The sequence below is a fragment of the Marmota marmota genome, unplaced genomic scaffold, assembly GCF_001458135.2.
Source record: "Marmota marmota marmota unplaced genomic scaffold, marMar, whole genome shotgun sequence".
Taxonomy (NCBI): domain Eukaryota; kingdom Metazoa; phylum Chordata; class Mammalia; order Rodentia; family Sciuridae; genus Marmota; species Marmota marmota.
Window position 1 is genome coordinate 15,811,722 of NW_026000153.1, and position 25,594 is coordinate 15,837,315.

At 35.7% G+C, this 25,594-nt stretch overlaps 1 protein-coding gene across 8 annotated transcripts in view; it reads left to right on the forward strand.

Annotated features, from left to right (window-relative positions):
• The window catches only part of Sugct (succinyl-CoA:glutarate-CoA transferase), a 702,721-nt gene that overhangs the window by 12,530 nt on the left and 664,597 nt on the right, over window positions 1-25,594 (forward strand). For 5 of the 8 annotated variants that reach the window (XM_048786480.1, XM_015490245.2, XM_048786484.1 and 2 more), the window contains exons 2-5: window positions 15,335-15,386; window positions 16,399-16,472; window positions 20,011-20,096; window positions 20,597-20,647. In XM_048786480.1, coding sequence (XP_048642437.1) covers window positions 15,335-15,386; window positions 16,399-16,472; window positions 20,011-20,096; window positions 20,597-20,647 — 263 coding nt within the window. Of the gene's footprint in view, window positions 1-3,585; window positions 3,695-15,334; window positions 15,387-16,398; window positions 16,473-20,010; window positions 20,097-20,596; window positions 20,648-25,594 lie in introns of all 8 variants that reach the window. The other 3 variants (XM_048786481.1, XM_048786482.1, XM_048786483.1) reach the window with 2 other exon arrangements.

The window sequence follows — 25,594 nt, forward strand, 5'->3', positions numbered from 1 at the left end:
GAACTCGGGCGCCCCGCGCTCGGCGTTCGCTCCGATAGGCTCAGGTTCTTAGAAGCGCCCAGGCGCAGAACCCTAGCAATCTGTTTGCAAGCCACAGGCGAATTGTAGCCTGGAATTACCTGATCTATGGCTGAATGAGTTGCGGTCAGTCGAAAACAGGGGACGTGACGTCAGTTTACCAAGATGGTGGCTGCTGGCCTCCTCTGTGGACTGACCGGTGTGTAGAACCGAGCAGGACCGCTTCCTTACCCCGTCTGGAACCCAGAATTCAGCCCTGAGTACGGTGCTTGCGCGGCTGGCAGAAACTGCAGCGCTGTAACCCTGCGTCTCTATCCCAGCGCACACTGCAGACTCTAGCCGCGGGGCGATTTGCTGAATAAGCAGTTACCCTCCGTGCGACAAACCTCTCGCGTTTGAGTCCCCGTAGCCGATCCTCGTGCGATGGAAATCCTTCCTCCAGGTTCCGGAGCACCCCACTATTGCTGGAAATTCCTAACAAGATATCCTTTAGCCGTCCTGACTTGTCATACTCCCACACAGTGAAGCAGCACACGGGGGTAATGCACTCCCCTCGCCGCCATCTTCCAAATCCTAGTTAAGTTCTTTTGTAAAATATCAAATAATCTTTTTGGTGTATATCACATGTTATATTTGACATTGATATTTCATAAGTTTGTTTTATGACTTGGCCTTTTTTGTGTCTCAGTAGTTGGATAGTTCAAGTGGAGAGGAATACCATGATTACTGTCACACAGATGAACCACTAGTGTTGTCATCTGTCATTTATCCCCACTCTGGTGCTGCTCAAGTTTATTTGTGTTGTAGAAATCCTGGGTCCAAGTAACAGGAAAATCATAGCAAGCAGCTCTGGCAAGCATCGAATTGATGGCTGCTTCATTATAATTATACTTCTCTGCATGGTTGCCCAGCTATATCATCATAATAGCTTTCCATTACTAAAGGCCAAATAAGACAGAGGGATATACAAACTGGCTCAATGTATTTCAACAAATTACAATTGATGCCTTTCCCCACTGCTTTTCCCCTTATAATCACCTTCCACTTCTACCCAGCTTATTAATTCTTTCACAAACGGGCAAAATACGTCTCTGGATATCCTTTTAAAGAATAGAGCATTGAGAACTGTATCATTTTTTCCTTAAAATAATCAAATATATTTTCTTGTTTTCAAATCTGAATTTTAAGTTATTTGAATAAATGGTGTGACTTTAATACATATATGATGATGATAACAATTGCAAACTGTTAGCATTTACTATATGCCAGGAAGTGTGCTACACACATTACATACAATATTTCACTTAAGTCTTATGGATCCTATGATGTGGGTGCTTCAGAAGGGGAAAGGGAAGCTCAAAGAGTGAGGTGATTTTACAAATGTTATGTACAATTTGTTATATTTATATAAATATTATTATGTAGAATATATGTAATATATGTAATAATATAAGTATGTAACGTATAATTTATTATACATAAATCATTCTTCAATAAAATTGTTTAAAAAAACTTAAATACAGCAGAAAATCAAAACAATTCCTTGTGATGGTGCACACTTGTAATCCCTGAGGTTGAGGCAGGAGAATCACAAGTTCAAGGCTAGCCTATGTTTAAAATTACTGTATATTGTATTATCTCTTAGGCTAAGTATCCTTTTTTTCTTCCTCCTTCCTCTCAGTTTGTTGGCTATTCTTGAGCATGTACTCATCAAGGTGAATTTTTAAATAAATTTTCTCAAGTTTTCTTTTCCTCTTCTTCCCCTATGGGAAGTAGTAGGGTCTTCTTCCCCAGTTACTTTTTTTTTTTAAATGGGGTCTTGCCATTTTTCCCAGGCTGCCCCTAAACTTCTGGGCTGTGGTGATCCACCTTGCTTGGCTTCCCCTAATTTCCCCTAATTTCATTTTGATGATAATGGCATTCAGTCTTGTCTGTAGAGTTCTCATGGCTGGCCTCAGGCTTCCAGGTGAGCTAGCCCTATCTTTCTCTTGCCTCTTTAACACGATCAGTTCTTTTTATTTCACAGTAATCATGTTCTATAAAATCAATAATAAGAGTGAATTAGTGCCAGTTGCTGTGGCACACTCCAGCAAGACGGGAGGATCACAAGTTCAAGGCCAGCCTCAGCAACTTAGTGGGGCCCTGTCTTAAAACTAAAAACAGCTGGGAATGTAGCTCAGTGGGAAAGCATCCCTGGATTCAATTCCCAGTAAGCCTCTCTTCCTCCCACCAAAAGAGTGAATTAGTGAATACTGAATACTGTACCATTGCTCCTAGAGCAAATCAGGGTTAGGTTTCTGTAAGCCTCGGGTCACACATTTCCATTAACTCATTAAAATATATGCTTGTTTTATGTGTGTTTGTGTTTAAAGACATTTTTAGACAAAATATTGTTTATTTATTAACTTTGATTTCATGATCAACAGCTCAGTAAATCAAAATTGAATAAAGCGTATCTATGTATTTTCTATGTCAGGCACATCTCAGTTTTGCTGTGCTTAGTAATACCAGATAGCACTTCAGCATTACTTTTGTGGGCCATTTAAAACATCAACACAAACACAAAAATTTGAAAAAATGAAATATTCCTCTAATAGACACTTTACAGTGAAAATTGAAACAAGAAGACTGAGGGTTGCCTAGTTTGCTCTCAGCTGAGAATAAATGTCTTGGTAACTCAGTTTTCCTGCATTCTCTGTGTGTTCAGAAGTTGTAGAAGCATTGTGTGTAGTGATTTTGAGGTTGCAAATAATATATATATATATATATATATTTTTTTTTTTTGAGTTGGGATCTTGCTATGTTTTCCAGTTTGGCCTTGAACTCGTGATCTTTCTGCTGTAGTTTCCTGAGTTGCTGGGATTACAGGCATGCATCACCATACTTGGCCTTTTTTTTCATATATATATATATATAAAATATATATAAAAATATAAATATATGTGTATAATATACAATATAAATCTTAAATATATACACGTATATATACATATATACACTAACATATACTTATACACACACACACACATATATATACACACACACATATATATATGTGTATATATAATGTTTTTGCAGTGCTGGGAATTGAATCCAGGGCATTATACATGCTAAGTGAGTGCTCTACCACTAATATACATCCCAGCACAAGTAAATTTTAATGAATAGTCAAGCTATCAAATAAATGGATTGACTGTAATTTCTCTTTGATACTACTGCAATGTGTGTAAATAATGAATCAGTAAAAGCTTCAGAGTGGCAATATTGATAAAAAACATTGCAGGAGGCGCTGGGATTGTGGCTCGGTGGCAAGAGTGCTTGCTTCATGGGTATGAGGCACTGAGTTTAATCCTCAGCACCACATAAAAATAAATAAATAAAGGTATTGTATCCATCTACAACTAAAAAAAAATATTGCAGGGGCTATGCAGTGGGAAGTTCATGGGATGATGTTCCACTGTGTTGCTCATGAATATGATATATAATGATATATAATATTGAATAAGAATAGTCAATGGTCAGCATTCAGAAGTGATGGGCCCTAATCAAGGTCTGGTTCAAATGCAGAGACCACACCAGGAGGCTAGCACACAGAAATATTAATGTGCAATGAAGGATATGGAAAATGACAACCCCCCAAGACAATGTGACCCAGGAGGAAGGACAGAGAAAGAAGGTAAATTATTGATCCTTCCCCAATAAATCCTTTCCCAATAACAAGACAATTGGTGGGAAGAAGGCAAACATCAATCCTAAAAAGGCAGTCCCTCGGAAGAGGACAAACATTGATCCTTTCCCAGTGACAATGAAACCATACATTAATCCTGTCCTAGTGACAATACAATGACCCCCCACACACACACACAAGGTAAGTACTAGGCCTGAACCCTGGACCCTCCATCCTTTCTCAATAAACAAGTTTCAAATTCTCACAGCCTGTTTGCTGAGTGCCCAAACTGACACATTCTGTCAATAATTAAGTCACCTCTCAATGTAACCTATAAAAAGCCAGGCCCCAGTTGTAACTGGTGGTCATTTTCTACCCAGAAGGTGAGAACCTCCGCTGCCTGACTCTGCTGCAGAATGAAAGACATAACTGATCCATGAAGTCTGCTCACGTCCCAGTTATTTGTGCTTTCATTATATCCAATCTCTTTTTCACATCCAAAACTGTGCTGAAACTGTTTTGGTTATTTTTGCTTACACACACCATCAAGGCCTAGTTCAAATGTAAAAGACCTTGGGGCTCTTCCATGGGAACACTCTAACCAACTTGTTTGTCCCAGAGAGGTGGGAAAATGGAAGGTGGGAGTCAACCCAGATGGGAGTTACAGGAAGGATTAAAACTCAGCCTAAAGAACACAGCCAAAACCTTTTCAATACCTATTTAACATAGATTTTGTACCATGCTCTACCCAACACCACATAAGCCCCTAAGCTAGCACACCAAAATGGGTTTTTCTGTTGTCTGGTCTCCTCCCACATCTCAGTGTTCTCTCTCTTCTCAATTTAATAAATCCATTCACTCTTCCCTTCTGATATTGTTTGTAGATTTTATTCTTGAAACTTGCAAGACAAGAACCTGGAAGAATATTGGCAAAGCCGGGAATCTAGTTTCATCTCAGAGCTCTGGTTTCAATATGATATATAATTTATCTTTTCATAATTAACCTTGTAGAACTTCTGAAGCATAGGTAGAACTTCGATTTTAAAAAATGTGAAAATTTGCTCCAAGGTCTTACAAAATAATGACTGTATTTATAGCTTTATAGTATAAACTATATAGAAATAAATTTTATAGTAGAAATTATATCACTTGCTAGTCAGGAATTATGATGGTAAAAGTTAAGCTATCTTGTAAGAAAGAGATTGGATGTGATATCTCTGGGTAGTTTGGAGAAAAGGGTCCACTGTACAGAAGGCCATCAGGAGTTAACAGTGCTTCAAAGGTCAGTTCACACTGGAGTGGTAATGGGTGGAATGGTGGTGGTAGGGTGAGGTGTGTCTTTTGCAGTTTAATGTGTGTCTGAGACCTGATTAACAATGGCTTCCAGAGTCCATTTTAGGACCCCTGAACCAATGTTACTCATTTTGAGTTTTTTCTTTGACATCCTGAGTGTTCCCTTTTTCCTTCTCCTTGAATGACTCTATATCTTTTTCCTATTTATCTTGTTGGTGATTAGTTTTAGATTACTAAAAGAACTAGTAATTACTTTTAGAACTAATTCTCTTAGAAAGTTATATTATAAACTCCTTGATTATCTCTATAAGTAATTTTTCTCTAGAAAGGATGTTGCGAGGGGACAAAATTGCGACATTGCAGTCGAGGGGAGAAATAATGTCCACGCACTTCTGCTCCTTTCAATGCTTTATTCACTCAAATTACTCCATACAATTTCACTCTATAGGTTCTTAATCAAGAAAACAACAATCCTTAGTGCTAGGCACTGCAATAGACATAATCAATTCACAGTAAACAATTATAGATTAATTAATTCATAGCAAACAATTCTAGATTAATTCTAAGCACTGCAAAACACAATTAATCATGATGGGCTAATGACAGACATTCCCTCTGTGTGCTAAGTTCAAAAGTCTTAACCCTTAGGCTTTAAGTCCAGCAGATGCACACTCACTTAGACCGCAGTGATCAGGTGGGGAACCAAGGCGGTCTTTTCCTGGCATGGAGTGGACGACCAGTTGAGGAGGAGATCGTAGGGAGGAGTTGCAGCTCTCACCAAGGTCCAGACGAGGTGGTAGAGTTTGAGAACGGTGAGGTCATGTAGAGGCTCAGGAAATGATAACAAGTGATGGGATGTCAGGTCCTCATCAGGCTCTCCAGTGCATCCTTGTTTCGGCTGGCTGAATCCCTGTTCATTTGCTCGAACATTTATACTAAATTTGGGGGGGGGGGGTTGACCTGCCTTTCAATCCTTATCAGCTACCACCGGATTTCTCAATGACATCATTTACCCTGAGGTCAGAAACATCTGGTCTGGTGGTCTCCACCCTGATCTTCTGGCTTTTCCCTCTTATCAGGTGCGAACAGCCTGCCAGGGGCTTCACTCTGTTTATCAGGATGAGGGGAAGTAACTTGTTTGAGGCCATACTGGAGGGATCTGTGGATGTGCCTGGTGAAACTGCAGGTTAAACTGGAGTTTTAAAAATGGAGTTGCTTAGGCTCAGGCCTAAGGCCATCCTAACAAAGGATATATGGGAGGTAAAGATTTTGAAAATATCCATGAATGAAAATATTGTTTTTACTTCTCTCATGGTTCATGGCTTGATTGGGTTTTGAATATAAGAGAGAAATAATTTTTCCCCTAAACATTTAGAAAGTTTTGTTCCATTTTTATTTTAGATTCCACTGTTGTTGAGAAATCCAATGTCACTCTGAACAACAATACTTATATATAAGACCTGCTTTTTTTTCCCTTTGAAATGTTTATGACAGAAAAATGTCAGTCTTCCATATTTTTTTAAAAAATTTTTTAGTTATAGTTGGACATAACACCTTTGTTTTATTTATTTATTTTTATGTAGTGCTGAGGATCAAACCCAGTTCCTCACACGTGCTTGCCAAGCGCTCCACCACTGAGCCACAACCCCAGCCCCAGTCTTCCTTATTTTTACAGTGATATGTTTTGTTGTGCTTGGTGTGTGTCTTTTTAAAATCTATTATTTGGGGGCATGAAAAGGGACTCTATGCCTTTTCAGTTTTAAGAAATTTATCTCAATTATTTGCTTGGTAATATTCTGTCTTCTGTTTTTTGCTGTCCCATATTATTGTGATTTTTTTTATATTTTTATTTTTTTGTGTTTCATATATATGCAAAATATATATCTTTCTATCTTTCTGCCTTTCTATTACATTCCCATTTTTTAAAATATTTTTAAATTTCAAAGCGAGAGTTTTATCTTCTGAACATTCTTTTTTTAAAAAAGTACTTTGTGCTGTTATGGATGTAAAATCTCATGTTTCTAAGTATATCAATGACTTTCTTTTTAGGGAGATAAAATTTGCATATGGTAAAATTCTCTTTTCAGTGTACAGTTCTATGAGTTTTGACAAACATATGAAGTCATGTAGCTAGTGCTATATTTAAGATATAAAACAGTTCCCTTGTTCAAAATATGTAATTATTTCATTTCCCTGTACCCTGTCTCTTTGTTCACTTTGGTCTGTTTTCTATGCCTATCATTTTGCCTTTTCCAGGAGGTGTTATAAATGGAATCACAGTTTAAAAAAATATTTTACCTGTCTTATTTTTTTCCTCTGAATTTCTTTTTCATGTTTGTTTTGGTGGCCTCTCTTTCCTTGACAGAGGCTTTCCCCACATTTTGCTGATTCTCAATTCTTCCCTTGTATGATAAGAGATAGTCATTAAGGAGCTAATTAGATACTGTGCAAATGGATAGGCTTTGTTGTGGGCTGAATTATGTTCCACTTCAATTCATATGTTGACTCCTTAACCTCCAGTAGCTCAGGATGTGGACTGTATTTGGAGACAGGGCATTTAAAGAGGCAATTAAGTTGGATGGAGGCCATTGGGGTGGGCCTGAATCCAGTCTTTCTGGTGTACCTATACAAGAAGAGATTAGGACAAACAGAGGGACATCAGAGTTGTGAGAGCATAGAGGGATGACCAAGTACAGAGGCAACACGATAGCAGCCCTCTGAATTCAAGGTAGAAGGCCTTGAGAGAAACCAAGCATGCTAGCGCCTTTTTTTTCTTACATACATGACAATAGTGGAATGCATTACAATTGTAATTATCCATTCACAGCACAATTTTTCGTAATTCTGTATATAAAGTATGTTTATGCCAAATTATGCCATTATACATGAGCTGTCATTTTTTTGTTTTGCATTACAATTCTTAATACACCTTTTATCACAATTTATCATATCTCTGTTTGTATATAAGGTATGTTGACACCAAATTCACATCTTCATACATGTATTTTGTATAATGATGAGGGTCTCCTTCCACCATCCATGCTATTCCTCTTCTCCCTCCCTTTCCCTCCCACACCTATTCCCTATAAAGGTAATCTTCCTCCCATGCTCTCCCTCCCAACCCCATTTTGAGTCACCCCCCTTATATCCGAGAAGTCATTCGGCATTTGTTTTTTGGGGATTGGCTAACTTCACTTAGCATTATCTTCTCTAATGCCATCCATTTCCCTGCAAATGCCATGATCTTATTCTTTTTTATTGCTGAGTAATATTCCATTGTGTATAAATGCCACATTTTTTAATCCATTCATCTACTGAAGGACATCTAAGTTGGCTCCACAGTTTAGCTATTGTGAATTGTGCTGCTATAAACATTGATGTGACTGTGTCCCTGTAGTATGCTATTTTTAGGTCCTTTGGATATAGTCCGAAAAGAGGAATAGGTGGGTCAAATCTGGTTCCATTCCCAGCTTTCCAAGGAATCTCCATACTGCTTTCCAAATTGGCTGCACCAATTTGCAGTCCCACCAGCAGTGTATGAGTGTACCCCCCCCACCCATCCTTGCCAGCACTTGTTGTTTGTCTTCATAATGGCTGCCATTCTTACTGGAGTGAGATGGTATCTTGGAGTAGTTTTAATTTACATTTCTCTGATTGCTAGAGATGATGGGCATTTTTTCGTATATTTGTTGATTGTATATCCTCTTCTGAGAAGTGTCTTTTCAGGTCCCTAGCCCATTTATTGATTGGATTATTTGTGTTTTTTGGTGCTTATCTTGTTGAGCTCTTTATATACCCTAGAAATTAGAGCTCTATCTGACGTGTGAGGGGTAAAAATTTGTTCCCAGGATGTAGGCTCCCTGTTCACAGATTATTTCTTTTGCTGAGAAAAAAACTTTTCAGTTTGAATCCATTCCATTTGCTGATTCTTGGTTTTAATTCTTGTGCTATAGGTGTCTTATTAAGGAAGTTGGGGCCTAGCCCCACGTGATGGAGATTAGGGCCTACTTTTTCTTCTATTAGATGCAGAGTCTCTGGTTTAATTCCTAGATCCTTGATCTATTTTGAGTTAACTTTTGTGCAAAAGAATTTGCAGGAAGTAGTTCTTAAGTTTGAGGAGATAGGGAAGAGAGAAGATTCAAGAATATTACTTAGGTTTTTCCTGCTTTGGTAAATGAGCAAGTGGGCATGCCATTCATTGAATTAAGGAACACAGGGCAAGTTTTGTGAGAAGACAGAAATAATACATTAACTGACAATGATGGAGCACCATGGCTAACTGCTTATAAGGCTTTGCTTTATTTAATTTTTTACAATCTTATAAAAATAGGTACCAGTATTATCCCTATTTTATAGATAAGGAAATTAAGGTAGAACAATGTGAACGATGAAAATAGGGTAGCAATTTGAATGTGTGTCACTGTAGTTACGTATACATCTCAGTTTTCCTTAATAGACCATGGAATAGGAGAGAATATGATGGCTTTTGTCTTAGTCTGTTTTCTGTTGCAAAATACTGAGGCTGATAACTTAAAGAATATAGGTTTATTTGGCTCACATTGCTAGAGGTTGGGAAGTCCAAGAGTATGGCACCAGCATCTGGTGAAGTCTGTTGCATCATAACATGGTGGAATGCATCACATGGTGTGACAGAGTGAACTTGATAGCTTGGATATCTCTTCCACCTCTTTTTTTTAAATTCTTTTCACATATGCATGTCAGTAGAGTGTATTTTGACATACATGTATTATAACTTCCTATTCTTGTGGTTGTACATGATGTGGAGTTACACAGTATTTGAACATAGGAAAGTGTACTATTGATTCTACTGTCTTTCCTACTCCCATCCTCCTTCCCTTCTCTTTATTCCCTTTGTCTAATCCAATGAACTTCTACCCACTCCTTATCATTTGATAGCATCCATATATCAGAGAGAACATTTGGCCTTTGGTTTCTTCTTCCGTTTATAAAACCAGTAATGCCATCTTGGGGATCCCACCCTCATGACCTCATTTAACCCTAATTACCTCCTAAAGGTCCCGACTCTAAATGATATTAATATATGAATCTTAGGATTAAGTTTCAGCAATACACTTTTTTGTTTATTTTTTTCCATTTTTTATTGGTGCATTATAGTTGTACATAATGGTGGGATTTGTTGTTGCATATTTATATGTGCATATAACAATATAATTTGGCTAATATAATTTCCTAATATTTCCCCTTCCTTCTGCTCCTCCTGCCCCATGGTCGTCTTTTTCCTCTACTCTATTGATCTCCCTTTGATTTTCATGAGACCCCCCCCCCTTATTTTCCTTTTTCCTCTCTAGCTTCCCTATATGAGAGAAAGCATGTGATCCTGACCTTCTTCTGAGTTTGACTTATTTCACTTAACATAATGTTCTCAAGTTCCATCCATTTTCCTGCAAATGATATAATTTAATTCTTATCTATGGCTGAATGAAACTATTGTGTGTGTGTGTGTGTGTGTGTGTGTGTGTGTGTGTATGCATACATACCATATTTTCTTTATCCATTCACCTGTTGATGGACATCTAGGCTGGTTCCATTGTTTGACTGTTGTGAATTGTGTGCTATAAACATGAATATGTATATATTGCTATAGTATCTGGAACATGAGCTTTTGAATAACACTTCAAATCATAGCAACTTTCCTGACTGTATCTTTATAGAACGATTAGCCCTATGGGGAACAAGGGTTACTTAATGGGAGTTCCCATTCATTTCCTACCTATCATAGCTATTCTAGTCCCTCTTTCCTCTACCAACTCAGAGGTGAAACTCAACTTCTTTTCTTTGATTTCCCCAGAACCACTCACACAGAGCACTTGTGTTTGTGGTGGGCTTTACAGAATCAGTTTGATGATTTTGGAGAGGTACTATTTACAACTTGGAGTATTTGTTATTCTTAAAGCTATTTGGTTATCTTTCTTTTTCCTTTCTCTTTTTGGTATTGGGGATTGAATCCAGCAGTGCTCAACCACTGAGTTTCATTCCCAGAAACTTTTATCTTTCATTTTGACATAGGATGCTTGCTAAGTTGCTTAGGGCCTCACTAAGTTGCTGAGGCTGGCTTTGAACTCACAATCCTCCTGTCTCAGCCTCCCAAATTACTGAGATTACAGGTGTGCACCTCTGTGCCCAGCTGGTTATCTTGCTGATGGAAGTTTTCCCTGGTGATTTTTCTCTTTTGTTGCCCAGTTTCCTTTCTTTTAGTTTTCCTTTCTGTTCTAACTGCTAAGCTTACCTGCACCCCCAAATTCCCATTGGCTTCTTTGGCAAAACTGTTTCACAGTGTCTTTGATTAATTGTTTCTTCATTCTACCATTTTCAAGCCCTATCCAAGAGAGAGGGGAAATGTGCTGTCAGGAGCTGCCACATTGGGACCGAACACCCCTTAGCTTTGAGCGATCAGAGTGTGGAGATGTGGCAAGCCAGACATGGGCTCTGTGTGTGTGAACTATGAGCATTGAGCACACAGGGTGGACTGAACCAATGTTGCCCCTGTGTTTGGGCGGGCGACATATGAGTCTTTTCGATTGCTCTGCCTATGATCCCTACACAGCATATGAGATGGATGTGGCCTTCCTAGATGTCACTCAACCTGTTGAGTCTAGGAAGCTAGACTCAACCCCCTGAAACTTGACCCCTTTCCTTATTAGAATGGCTTCTCCCCAATAAAAGGGTTCAGCACATGCTCTCCACTCTCTTTCTTGCCTGCCTTGCCCACCTTGTCGGAGCTGTGGCTGAGGAGCTATCAGGGAATCCAAAGAAAAGGTACTTTTTGTGTCTGTGTCTTTATTTTTTCCCCAAATTCACTTGGAGTGACCCTGACCGGTTTAGTCATGTGACACAAAAATGAGCTACCTGACTTTGAGCATTCTGGTCTCTTTTATAAGCATGCTAATTATCAAGTATAATAAAAGAACCATATGGTCATCTCAATAGATTCAGAAAAAGCATTCAACAAAATACAGCACCCCTTCATGATCAAGTATATGGATCCCTCCCTTCCTCCATGCTTTAACTTCCTCACAGATTCTTTAATTCCTAGTGAGTGCCTGCTGTGTGACAGCTATGGTTCTAGACCAGGGAATGCAAGACTGACAAGTCCTGCCCTATTGAGATTGTATTCTAGTGAGAAAGATGGTAGTACAACTAATAAATAAGCCTACAGTATAATGTAAGGTAATAAGTATTATAAAGAAAAATAAAGCAGGAATAGAGATTCATAGGGGTTCTGTTTTAGGTAGAATGATCTGGCAAGGTCTCTCAGTGTGATATTCAAGCAGAAATTTAAATGAAGTGAGAAGAATGCAAATATATAACGGAAGAGAGTGCCAGTCCTAGGGAATAGTAAGTGCAAAGGCCCTGTCACATCTTGTGTTTTCTGTAAAGCAGTTATTGAGACCATTAGAAAGGCAAATTTGGGGGGGCAGTAAACTCAGTTAGAAGAAAAGGAAGAAAATCCAATTGGAGGGAGGAGCTGCCAGACTGCATGTCGACCTGTCAAAGTCTGTGCCAGCCTTGTGGGGGGTTCCATAGCTGACAGCCTGAGGCCCACTACAGCACCTCTGCAGTGAGTGGAGGAAATGACTAGGCCTTATTTTCCACTCTGCTCAGTCATTTGACCATGGACTTCTCTGGTCAAATGGCATATGCTTTCAGCTGAAGTAGGCTGAAGTGAACTCTGACTGAGCTGATACTGGAAGTTGTAAGTTAAACATGCTTTCTGTATGTGGACAGTAAATCCTTTCTTGAAGAGCAATCTGCCCAAGGCTCTAAAACATGATTAAACGACTGCAAGAAGGCTGGGGAAGAGTGAGAAGGAGAGTGATAGGGAAGGAGATTGGAGAGGCAACCAGGGGCCAGAATAAGCAGGATCTTGTAGGCTGTGGAAAGATGTTGGATTTTTTTTTTTTTTTATTCTGGGGACCGAACCTGGGGAACTCTACCACTGAGCTACATCCTTAGTCATTTTTTTTCTGAGATAATATCTCACTAAGATGCCTAGGATGACCTTGAACTTGTGATCTTTTTGCTTCAGCCTCCTTTGTTGGGATGACAGGTGTGTACCACTGTGCCTGGCTATGTCTTGCATTTTAAAAGGATAACTGGCTGCTACAACAGGCTGTTTCTGCCATAAGCCATGATTTCATTTTATTTATTGCTGTCTCACAAATCATCCCAAGACAGTACTTAAAACAATACTGATTTATTTTTTCTCAAAGTTCTGTGGGTTGACTGGACAGTCTTCAGCAGGATTTACCTGAGCTCATTGATGTGGCTGCAGATAGGTGGTGTTTGAGGTGGGCCTGGGTGTTTTACATGGCTTTACATATATGTCTGGGGCCTCAGCTGGGACTGTTGCAATGACTGAGATGGCCAGGTCACTTTCCATGGGCTCTGTCATCTTGTGCTTTTTCACATGAAGCCAGAAACATTCTGAAACATCAAGCCTTAGGAAGCAAGCACTTATCCAAGCCTCGGCCAGTGTCAAGTCTCTTGATGTCCCATTGGTGAAAACAAGGCAAATGTCCAAGCCCAGAGTCAACATGGGAGAATATGCAAGGTTATGCATATCTAGAATTGTGATTCATGGGTGCTGTACCTGTAGTAATCTAGTATGCTAAACATTCTTTTGGCTCTTTTTCATTTTCTGATCCTCTGTTCATCAATTTACCATCTAATTATAATTTGGTTTTCCACATAAGAGTGCTTACAAGAAAATAATGCATCAATCACATGGACTTAAAATATTTTCTATTGCTTTGACAGTAATTTCTTATTGTGTTTGCTTATTTCAAGGAGTAAACATTCAGTGTATGGAGTTCTAGTGTTCATTACTGTAGTAATGTGGTCTTTTGACCCCTAGCTAAGAATCATTGTACTCCTTGTGGTTCATCTCAAGCCTATGAGAAAATGTATGAATTCTAACCTTCATTCTTAATCTGCTTGTGATAGAGTTACTTTGAGAATTAAAAAAAAATATGTTGAATCGAGTAACTCTCAATCATTGCTGATGGGAATGAAAAATAGTACAGCCACTTTGGAAGACAGTTTGGCAGTTTCTTACAAACTAAACATACTCTAACCATACGGTCCAGCAATCACGCTCCTTGGTATTTACCCAAATGGATTGGAAACTTATGTCCACACAAAAACATGCACACAATGTTTATAGCAGCTTTATTCATAATTGCCCAAACTTGGAAGCAACCAAGATGTTCTTTAGTAGGTGAATGAAGAAGCTGTGGTACATACAAACAATGGAATATTATTTAATACTTAAAGGAAATGAGCTATGGAGACTTGAAAAGATGTAAGGAAACTTAAGTGCATGTTACTAAGAGAAAGAAGCTAGAAAGGCTATATTTATACTACATTTTGATAAAGGCAAAGAAGTTAGTGAAGTAGGAGATGAATAAGTGGAGTGGAGCACAAGGATTTTTTAGGGCAGTGGAACTATTCTCTATGATAATATAATAGTGATTACATATCATTATGCTTTTGTTAAAACTCATAAAATGGGCAATATCAAGAATGAGCCCAAATGTAAACTATGGATTTCAGGTGAAAATGATGTATCAATGCAGATTTATTGATTATAATAAATATACTACTCTAGTGTAGGATTTTGAAAGTGGAATGTTATGCATATGTGGGAACAGAGTTCCTCTGGAACATTTTTGTACCTTTCACTCAAGTTTGCTGTTTGCCAAAACAGTTCTAAAAAATAAAGTCAATTAAAAATAACTGAAGTGATAGTTCCCAATTTTTCCCCAGAAGGGCTTGACCTCAGTCATTATGAGGTCATAATGACTAAACTATGTAAGTCATTTGACTAAAATTTGATTTTGTGATTTAATGTTGATTTTGAACATGTTTGTTTGATGTGTTATTAATGTGCATATCAATTTAGCTGATGGGTGAAGAGAAAAAGGGAAGTATGCATATGATTGTAAACTGTTTAATATACTTTTAAGATTCATTATTTCCTCCCTGTCTTGAGAGAACAAATATTTGGAGATCTTTGTTGTTGCTTTTACTATCCTATATATTACATGTCACTATTTTAGTTTTTATTTTTCATTAGAAAAAAATATTTCAGTGTGGCTGTGATGCTATTAATTGGGAATATTTTATTATTAGAGGCTTTAGTGGACATTCACTGGGATCAGGGTGAGGTTTTTGTGTTAAGCAGAATCATTGTGAAGAAAAATTATTGTTTTTGATAACAATAGAGACTACATAAAACTAAATGTGGAGAAATCTGCTTTGTTCTTTCTGAAAAGTATTAATTAATATTCTTAGAATGTTTTTGTTTTGTTCCAGATATTGACAACGTGAAGCCATTGGAGGGTGTAAAAATTCTAGATCTAACAAGGTTTGTATTGTTTATTTACATTTTAGTGATTAGTTTTTCCCTTCTCTCAACAATTTTTAATTACTTTTTTCGATCATAGGGGGATACTTATTTCTTATGTTCAAATTTTGGAGAAGGAGAAAAGAAAAGAAAAATTCCTGGAGTCCCACTATTCTAAGAGACAATTAGTGTAATATTTGTGCATTTTTGTCAATCTACACATTTATATATAATTTTAAAAATAATTGGAACTACATTGGAATTATAGTTTTATTGGCATTTAAAGCATACAACAGCATGTTTTTTTAGTTTTATTTGAATTTTTGGAAATGCTTTTTTAACTTTTTTGTTCCCTAAACAAACAAACAAAAAAGCATAATTATTCTTAGTCTTATACATCTACCAGTTGAAACATGAGATATTTAAGTGCTTATGAAATACATTAAGAAAACATCTGACTTGGGCCTTAAGGACTTCATGAGATTACTGTATGGGAATAGCTAAATATACAGTTTCCTTTTGAATATTTTTCTGTTATTAAAAATTAAACAGGGCTAGGATTGTGGCTCAGTGGTAGAGTGCTCGCCTAGCACATGTGAGGCCTTGGGTTCGATCCTCAGCACCACATAAAATAAATAAAATAAAGATATTGTGTCCAACTACAAGTAAAAAATAAATATTAAAAAAATTAAACAAAAAAATGTAAGATGATATTGTATTATATAGATTTTAGTTTTAGTTTTTAATTACTTAATAATCCCCCAGTATTTCACATTTATAAATTAGTCTTCCTTGGATACAAATATTGCCTCAGTTTCAATTTCTTCTTCAGGATAGAATTCTAGAAATAGAATTACCAGATCAAAGGGGATATACTTTTTTAAAGCTCTTGATACATATGGCCAAATAACAGTTTCTACAATTTTGATTCTTGCTAGTATTATATAAGCTTATCTGTGTTGATGGAATATTAAGAAAATAATTAATAAAAAATTTCAAGTTGGTCTTTTTTTTATTGTTGTTAACATTGTAGAGTGCTGGCAGGACCTTTTGCTACTATGAATTTAGGAGATCTTGGAGCAGAAGTTATAAAAGTGGAAAGACCAGGTAAAGCTATTGCTTGTTTAAAAAAATAGAATCAGGCTAATAAATATTTTGAGTAATTCCTTAAGTTTTCATGTTTGGATATCCTATAAATGGGATGAGGAGATAAGTTAAATGATTATTTTCTTTTTTCCATTTCTTGTGTTCCTCTGAACCTGTGCTTGTGATCCCTTTTTTACTCTATAAAGGTGCCAAGGACTAAGACTGAAGTTATTTCCTTCTCACATACCTGAAACATTCTGTTAAAACATATAATAACAATGATGATAAAAACAATTATAGAGCCAGGCTAAGTTCTAAACCCATTGCCGGGCTGGGGTTATAGCTCAGTGGTAGAGTGCTTGCGTAGCACTTGTAAGGTACCAGGTTTGATCCTCAGCACCACATTAAAATAAAGATATTATGTCTATCTATTAAAAAAAGAATAAACCCTGTTGACTTGAATTTAATCTTTACAATAACCATATAGGCTGATATTATTCCTTGTTTATAAATGAGAAAATAGAAGCATAAGACACAGAGGTAAAGCAATATGTTCAAGCTTACATAGTTAGTAAAGAGTATCTAGGTTCTCAGCTCAGATTCTGGTTTTTCTAGGCTCTATACAAGCTGCACCATTGAGATTGAGATTAGAGTGAGTGTGACCACATTCCCTGAGCATGGGATGAAGGGATGGCAAAGACAAGGGCATGATAAAAGGGAAGAAATAAGATACAGAAGAAGGAGAGAAGGAAAAGGAATCAAAGCCCATCAAAAGCAACCCAAATACCCTAACCTGTCATTCTATTCTATTTAAAAAAAAATTAAAAAACTTTACCACTTTAGAGTTTAGAGGTTTTGAGGCGGGGCTGGGGCTGTAGTTCAGTGGTAGAATACTTGCCTAGCATGTTTGCGGTACTGGGTTCAACCCTCAGCACCACATAAAAATAAACAAATAAATAAAGGCATTCTGTCCATCTACAACTACAGAAAAATAAAAAAATAAATAAATCAAGGGCTTGAAAGGACAACATATCAGCTTATATTATTTTTTTATCTCACATCTGTCTAATTTTTTTTCCTTCTTTTCCCATCAAATACATGTCTTCTGTATATGCAATTTTCACTTTTATTTGGTGCTTTAAACATTATGGTGATAAGTTCATGCAATTATTGATAAAGTTGCTTTGAAAAGTATCTTTGTTGTGTGCCACTTCTTTCCACAAGCACTTAAGAGGCACAGATACTTTCTTCATGCCATTATTCTATAGACAGCTTATCTTGAAGTTATCAAAAATTAGTATTACTATTTATGTTCTAATATTTAGTCCTTATGGATTTGGAACAGAATTCTCAAATTAATGAGAATGGTCTAGTGCTGATTAGTGTGCATTTATCCATAAGGCTCATAGAGATGAATTTATAATTATATCAACATTAATTTACCATAAGTGATAAACCATATTTTAAAGTAGAATATTTGACCTGGAAGATTCTATTTCCTGCTAATCAGATCTTCCTATGAGGCCAAAGCAGTTAGCAGAAGATTCTCTGATCAGCATAGGAGTATTATATATTATTGTATTTTATCTTGTTATATTCATCTGAGCCCGTGTTTGTCAGTCTCAGATAATAGAAGTGCCTGGAGAGTCCTGCTTTCCTGAGACATTTGCTTCATATATCCAGTCAACAAAGTTTATCACTTTCTGTCATTACTGGATACATACTGAAGAATATTTATTTTTTTAGCTGAACACTCCCCACTCCAGTTGTTTAAAGCTTCTAATTTATACATTTTGATTTGATTTCAACATCAGAGCACCTACTGATTTCAACCATTGGTTTTCTTGTGTCTTCCTTTCTTGTATGGAGCATCCCATCTAATTTTTCTTTCTATTTCAGTTGGTCAACAGTTTAGTAATTGTACTTATATTACTTTCATAAATTATTATTCCTTATTTACTTATCCCTGTTTCTCCTTTGTACTTTAGGTTCCACTATGAGGAGAACTTTCTTTGTCAAGGCCTTTATTACCTCTCAAACACCTAGCAGGTGTTTACTGCTCCTTTTTTGGCTGATAAACCCTCTTGCCCAATACATTTTAATGTTCATAATATATATTCAATTGTTCTGGGTTTTTGAGATACTTACTCAACGTGGATATGAGGAAAAATGACTAGTAGCAGTTTCATTGAATGCAACTTGATAGTATTTCTAAATTCCAGTAGACTCTCTTTTTATGTCTACTTTTCCATTTCTTCAATTAAATAAAATTTGATTGCAGTTTCTGACTTAGGACTTATTCTTACTTATGTAATCATAAGAGCATATCAAACTTAAGTATAGTTTTTATCTTTTCTTTTAGAGTTAGCAAATCCATATGTGTAACCTATAATGCCTGCAGGACCTGGCAGGGAATGTAAATGAGTGAAACGGGCTGGAAGGGCAGCAAATGAGGCCACTAAAACTCCAGATTGTACCTATAAGCAGGCATATGAGATCAGGAATTTTGGTCTTTTGTTCACTGCCATTTTTGCCCTGGATAGAGCAGTATCTTCACTTAGCTGGTGCTCAATAAGTGTTGAATCAATGAATGGATTGAAAAACCATTTAAGAAAGGCTAAGTTTTTACATGAGATTTCCAGATTTTGAAATCTTAGCAGATTGTTAAAAAACTTAGAAACTCTGTGGGTCGAATAAAACATGTTTTCAAGCTTTCTGGTTTAATAGTTTGTGATCTTTTATCTTATGTTTTGGGTCAAATGACACTGATCTTTCTGCCTTTCTAAAATCATGGCTATATTCTAAGGACAAGAGAAGAGGAAAGCTTTCTTAGGCCTCCAGTGTAACTTCTGACCTATTTCCACCTGATAGATGCATGCAAATATTTAAACCAAATGAATCTCAACTTTATCTTGGCATTGTTGCTTCTCCTCTTCCTTCTATTTTAAAATATTGTGAGTTAAAAAAAAAGGAAGTGGCTGGTGATTCTGAGAGGTCCTATCATATACCAAATATCTGGGCCTTACATACATTTCTCACAAAGTCACTGATGGGCTTAGTATTGGGTAGTTCTCTTTGTGGACCCTTGTAGTTCATTCTCCCCAACTCCCTCCTCCCTGTCAATGTTTTGAGTATGTCCTTCCATTGGTATTTAGTATTTATTGCTTTGTGTAATTATTGGTTTATGTCCTGTTAGAACTAATACTTCTTTTCTATTCTTACTTGTGCACTCTATTTCTCTTGTGGGTTTTTAAAAAATAAATAGTTATTTTTTATTCTCTTTTTCCCTTCAAAAAGATTATGCCTTGATCCATCTCAAGAGAGTAAATAAAGTTTAATGGTTAATAGATTATACCATTTAAATGACTAGAATTTAAAGCTTTATCCAAGTTCATAAATTCTTTACTTTTTAGAGGGCTAGTGATAAAAGTTAATTGTTATTGCCTATACAGGTAATTATAATGGTTAATATCTCACACTAATACTTATTCAGAAGTTATAAAAATCTCTCATGGTGTTTTGGAGCTAAGAATTAATAGCTCATATTGTTATTTTTTAGGAGCCGGTGATGATACACGAACTTGGGGGCCACCTTTTGTGGGTACAGAAAGTACATATTTTCTCAGTGTTAACCGAAATAAAAAAGTAAGGATATCATAATTTCTTTTTTTTTTGCATTATTTGTATAGTTTTTTTTATTATCACAAAGCTTTGGATAGCATCATGGCTTTTTTTGTAGATATAACTAATATTTCAAACAATATGAAGTTTTCTTTATTCATCAGTTATCAAATAGAAGCAGGGATTTTAAAATTAATCTTCTTTCTCTATTAACTTAAAACATTTCATGAGAATTTATAGTGGAAATCATTTTATGAAAGAGAAATCATTTGATTCTTTACATTGTTTTAGAGAATGCTAACTCTAATACTCATATTACTATTGAAAACCATTTATTATAATCCTTGATATCATTCTGATAGCGAATATAATCAGTAAAAATGATTTAATAATTCTTCATGAGGGATACAATTTTGCTTTAAGAGGAGAATCTATGATGTGAATGACTCTCTTGTTGGACTGTCAATAATAAAAAAAGCCTTTATGATAATATTATATATATATATATATATTTTGATTTTTAGAGCATAGCTGTTAATATCAAGGATCCAAAAGGGGTGAAAATCATCAAAGAGGTACAGTATACTCTATGGAAGGCATTTTGCCTACCACTTGTTGTAATTTGTGATTTAAATATCAGAGCAAAAGTGTTTTAAAACTGTCTTGTATGACAATCTGTTATTTTCCTATAAACTACATCTAAGAAGTTAAGTTGGCTTTTTTAGTAAATATAATGTGCTTTATATTTCCTTGTATATTGTGTATAATTACAGTCCTAGCTACTATCTACCGAGTGTTTTTTGCATCAGATTCTGAACTTGGGCACTTATATTATCTCCACTAAACCTCAATTTGCTTTGTAAATGAAGCATTAGATCCCCATTTTCATAGAATGGTATTGAGTCTCATAAGGTCTAAGTGGTGCTCCAAAGATTACATAGCTAATGCTAAATTAAATTATATTTGGCTTAAAGTTGCCTCAGTATATAGAAAACTTAAAATCTAATTTAGTATGTAAACCAACTAAAAACTAATTAAAGAGTATGTTCTTATAACAAATAATGAAATCTCAGACAATTTCAGTTCAAACTTCAGCAAATCACAAGCTGCCAATTGATCAGACCATGTCCATATGAAGCAAATGTCGGACTATAACCAATCACGTTGTTTTGGAATGTCAGTTCATTTTTTTGTTTCTAAATACTGCCTGCCCACTTGCTGGGCAGTGGGTGGAGCACTCTGAATCTCTCCTGATTTTGAGAGCTGCTTAAATAATAAATCATATTATTCTCAAATAAATTTTTCTAAATTTAATTTATTTAACAATTTTTCTTTTAACATTAGTAAGGGGAAAAACTGACATTTGAACTCAAGTAATATCATTGGAAAGCCTAAGCTTTTTATAGAATTTATTCAGATAGCCATTATGTCCAGACCTGACTCATCATCTTTCATAGAGGGGAAGGATGAAATAACAGTTAAAAGTACTATCTTTAAGTGAGTTTCTAATGCTGTCTTGCTAGCTATATGAGTTCAGGAAAGTTATTTAACCTCTTTGTGCCTCAATTTCCTCATCAATTAACTGGGAATAATATTTTTTAATGTATGCTTTTTTTTAAAGAGAGAGAGAGAATTTTTAATATTTATTTTTTAGTTCTTGGTGGACACAACATCTTTGTTTGTATGTGGTGCTGAGGATGGAACCCGGGCCGCACGCATGCCAGGCGAGCACGCTACCGCTTGAGCCACATCCCCAGTCCCTGGGAATAATATTATTAGCTTTTTTTCTAGAGTTGTTGTTAGAATTGAGTTTTTAATGTGCAAAATGTGTAGAAAAGAGTGCCTGCCACATAGTCAACGCTAATTAAGCAATATCTATTATTTCCTTATGCACATGAAGTTGGTTTCATTATGTGAAATTAAACTTGTTTGCTGTCTTTAAGTTTTATAATCTACTCTAATGGATGTATATATTTGGTTAGAAAACCAAGTCTGAAATCTTAAATTTAAAAAATATATTTGTTACCAAACTAACTTTAACCTCATACATCTGCTGCTGCTTTCTTTACTTATCTGAGTGTTTGAAAAATCATTTCTTTTAATTTTTTAAGATTAGAATCAATGATGATCTCTTTTGGTTCTGCAGGATCAATCCCACAAATTTGGAATATTTTTTTTTTGTTTACTAGATATATTTTGAACCCAAAGCTTAAAAATTGTCCTGAGATCATACCACTCTGCTTTCCCATATCTTTTCTACAACATCACTTAGATTTATCTTTCTTTTTCTTTAAGTTTATAACTCAGTTTGATTTTTTAAATTGCTCTCCATCATTGTTGGCCTGCTTTATTTTCTTACTGTAGCTACCATCACCTTGGACCTAGCTCTCATTGTCTGCATTCTCAGTCCTTTCTCTTATAATTCCTCATCCTCCTTGTCCTTGTCTTCATCTTCCTCTTCTTCCTCTTTCTCCTCCTCCTCCTCCCCTTCTTCCCCTTCCTCCCTTTCCTATTTGTTTTCCTCTTCTCTTCTTCTTCTTATATCATCTGGGCCATTGTTCTTTTCTCAATAATACTTCTTCTGGTCTTTTTTTTTTTTTTGGTATTTGTAGATGGACAGCATGCCTTTATTTTATTTGTGTATTTTTTTCTGTGTTTCTGAGGATCGAACCCAATGCCTCCCATATGGAAGGTAAGCGCTTTGCCACTGAGCTACAGCCCCAGTCCTTCTTCTGGTCTTTGTTGCTTATTTAGTTTAGTTTCAGTGTTCAAAGTCCTGTTTTTTTGCTTCCACATCAGAACATTCTTTTATCTCATCCTGAGTAGTCAAGGTTTCAGATTTAATTGAACAAATATATTTTCATTAGGGTTTCTCAGTGGGACAGAGTTAGGTAGAATGTATAACTTCGCTACACATTATGTACAGATGAATATTTTAGGCCAACATGTATAATTCTGACTTCCTTCCCATATTATTTGGATCATGCCAGTGTGCTCTATGAGATTTTAATAATTTAAAATTCAGTTTCATTGTGGGCTTTATTTCTCTTCAAGTCTGATTAATGAAGTAAGTACATTTTAACTCACATTAAATTTAAATAGATCATCTGGGACATTTTATTTTTGGGTGATGGTGCTGGGGATTGAACCCATGGCCTTATGCATCTTAGGCCAGCACTCTACCAGCTGAGCTATATCCCCAGCCTAGGAACATTTTTTATGTTAATTGCTTTTAGCATAAGTTATATTTATATAACTTATATATAATTCAGCCTAAAGGGAGAATTATTTTTGCCTACTCTTTTATATTCTTTCTGGCAAGGATTTCTCTTTTGGCCATAAGAGTAGCAACAACAACCTGTACATTCAGATCTTAGTGGCTACGATTGCTCATATAATGAGTCTAGTTTATAGAAATGGTCCCAAAGCATTATGCAAAACAATTAGCTGGATAACCAAGAGTTTCAAAAGTATAACTCCTTTGTCAATGAGGCCAACCAAAACCAGGCTTTGTTAAAAGCAAAATTCTGCTTAGAAAATCTACATGGGCCTGGTATTTTCATAGCAATATGATTTGATCACTTTCGAACATATGCCATCCTATATTTTAAATAATTCGGTATATTAATTAGTTGACAGACTATCCCTTTTATGGGCATATATTATGGTCAGGAGAGCATATAATGTAAGACCATATAAAAACTGTGAGTTTTGTTTTCCGCCAGTATTTTATTATGAAAATTTAAACCATAAAGTTGAAGGAATAGCAAACCCTTTACTTAGATAAAGCAATGTTAGCATTTTGCTATGTATGCTTACACATGTACAACATGTAGACTGTGTGTGTGTGTGTGTGTGTGTGTGTTTGAACTATTTGAAAGTAAACAGAAGATGTGAGATTTTGCCTTTAAATTCCTTCAGTATACTTCTGTAATTAAAGATATTCTTTGATATAATATTTTAAACTTACTTTATGATTTCCTCATATGTGTGGTTAAACTTTTATTTTTGCTTACCCTGTTCCTAAATTATATCTATAGACAAAACTCAGATTAGATACTGTATATTTCACATTGATTTCACCTACTCTGTGACTGAAAGGAAGATCATTTTATTCCTTTCTTAAGTAAATAAATAAATATGGTGGTTTTTCTAATTCATACAAAGTTATTCTTGCCTTTTATTCTGGGAAAAATTCTATAATAGATTTTTAGGTGATTTGTGAGCACTCAGATAAGGAAGAGATGATATACAGTAATATTGAAAAACAGTCTTTTTTACTCCTCTTTTTATTTTCTAGTAGATCCTGGTTTATCTCTTCAAAGAACCAACTCTTTGTTGCATTGATACTTTTACTTATTTTTAATTACAAATTTCACTAATTTTGACGCAGATCTTAATTTTTCCTGTCTCTTACTAATTCTGGAATTCATTTATTCTTCCTTTTTAAAAATTTTTTTTGTAGTTATAGATGGACAGCATGTCTTTATGTTGTTCTATTTTTATGTGGTGCTGAGAATTGAACCCAGTTCCTCACATATGTGAGGCAAGCACTCTGCCATTGAGCTATAACTGCAGCCCATTATTCCTTTTCTAAGACCTTGAGGTGTAACATTAGATTATTTATTTTGGATCTTTCTTTTTTATTTCTTTAATATAGGCACTCAATGCTATAAACTTTCCTCTTAGAACTGCCTTCATACTGCCCCAGAGTTATTGTATGTTGTGTCTCTGTCCTCATATTCTTCTAAGAATTTTTTTGATTTCACCCCTTATTGTTTTTATGACCCACTTCTCATTTAAAAGTATATTATTTGATATACAGGTATTAATATGATTTCTGTCTTTATCTTGTTATTGATTTGTAATTTCATTCTATTATGATGTGATGAGAGGCAAGGAATTTATGTATTTTTTTCCATGTGTGAAGACTTGCTATGTGTCCTAAAATAAGATGTTTTTTAGAAAAGGTTCTCTGTGCAGCTAAAAAAGTGAATTCAGTTGTTGACAGATGAAATAGTCTATAGATGTCTGTTATGTTCATTTGATTAATAATATTTTTTAGTTCTGAAGGGTCTTTATTTATGTCTGCATGATCTATCTATTGGTGAAAGAGGTATATTAAAATCACCTTTTATGATTGTGTTGTGGTCTTGTTGGTTCTTTATATCGAGAAGGGTTTGTTTTATGTATGTAGGTGCACTGATATTTGGGGCATAAGTATTTACAATTATTGTATCTTTTTGTTGGATGATTCCCTTAACCAGTATCAAAGCGACCTTCTTTGTCTATTTGGGTCAATTTTGACTTAAAATCTACTTTGTTAGATGTCAGAATAGCTGTTCCTGCTTACTTTTGGTCTCTATTTGCATGACATTTATTTTTCCATCTTTTCATATTTAGCTTGTGAATGTCTTTGCCTGTAAGGCGAGTCTCTTGTAAACAACATATGTTTAGGTCTTATGTTTTTTACTCCATTCTGCCAATCTATATCTTTTGATTGCAGAGTTTAGATCATTTAT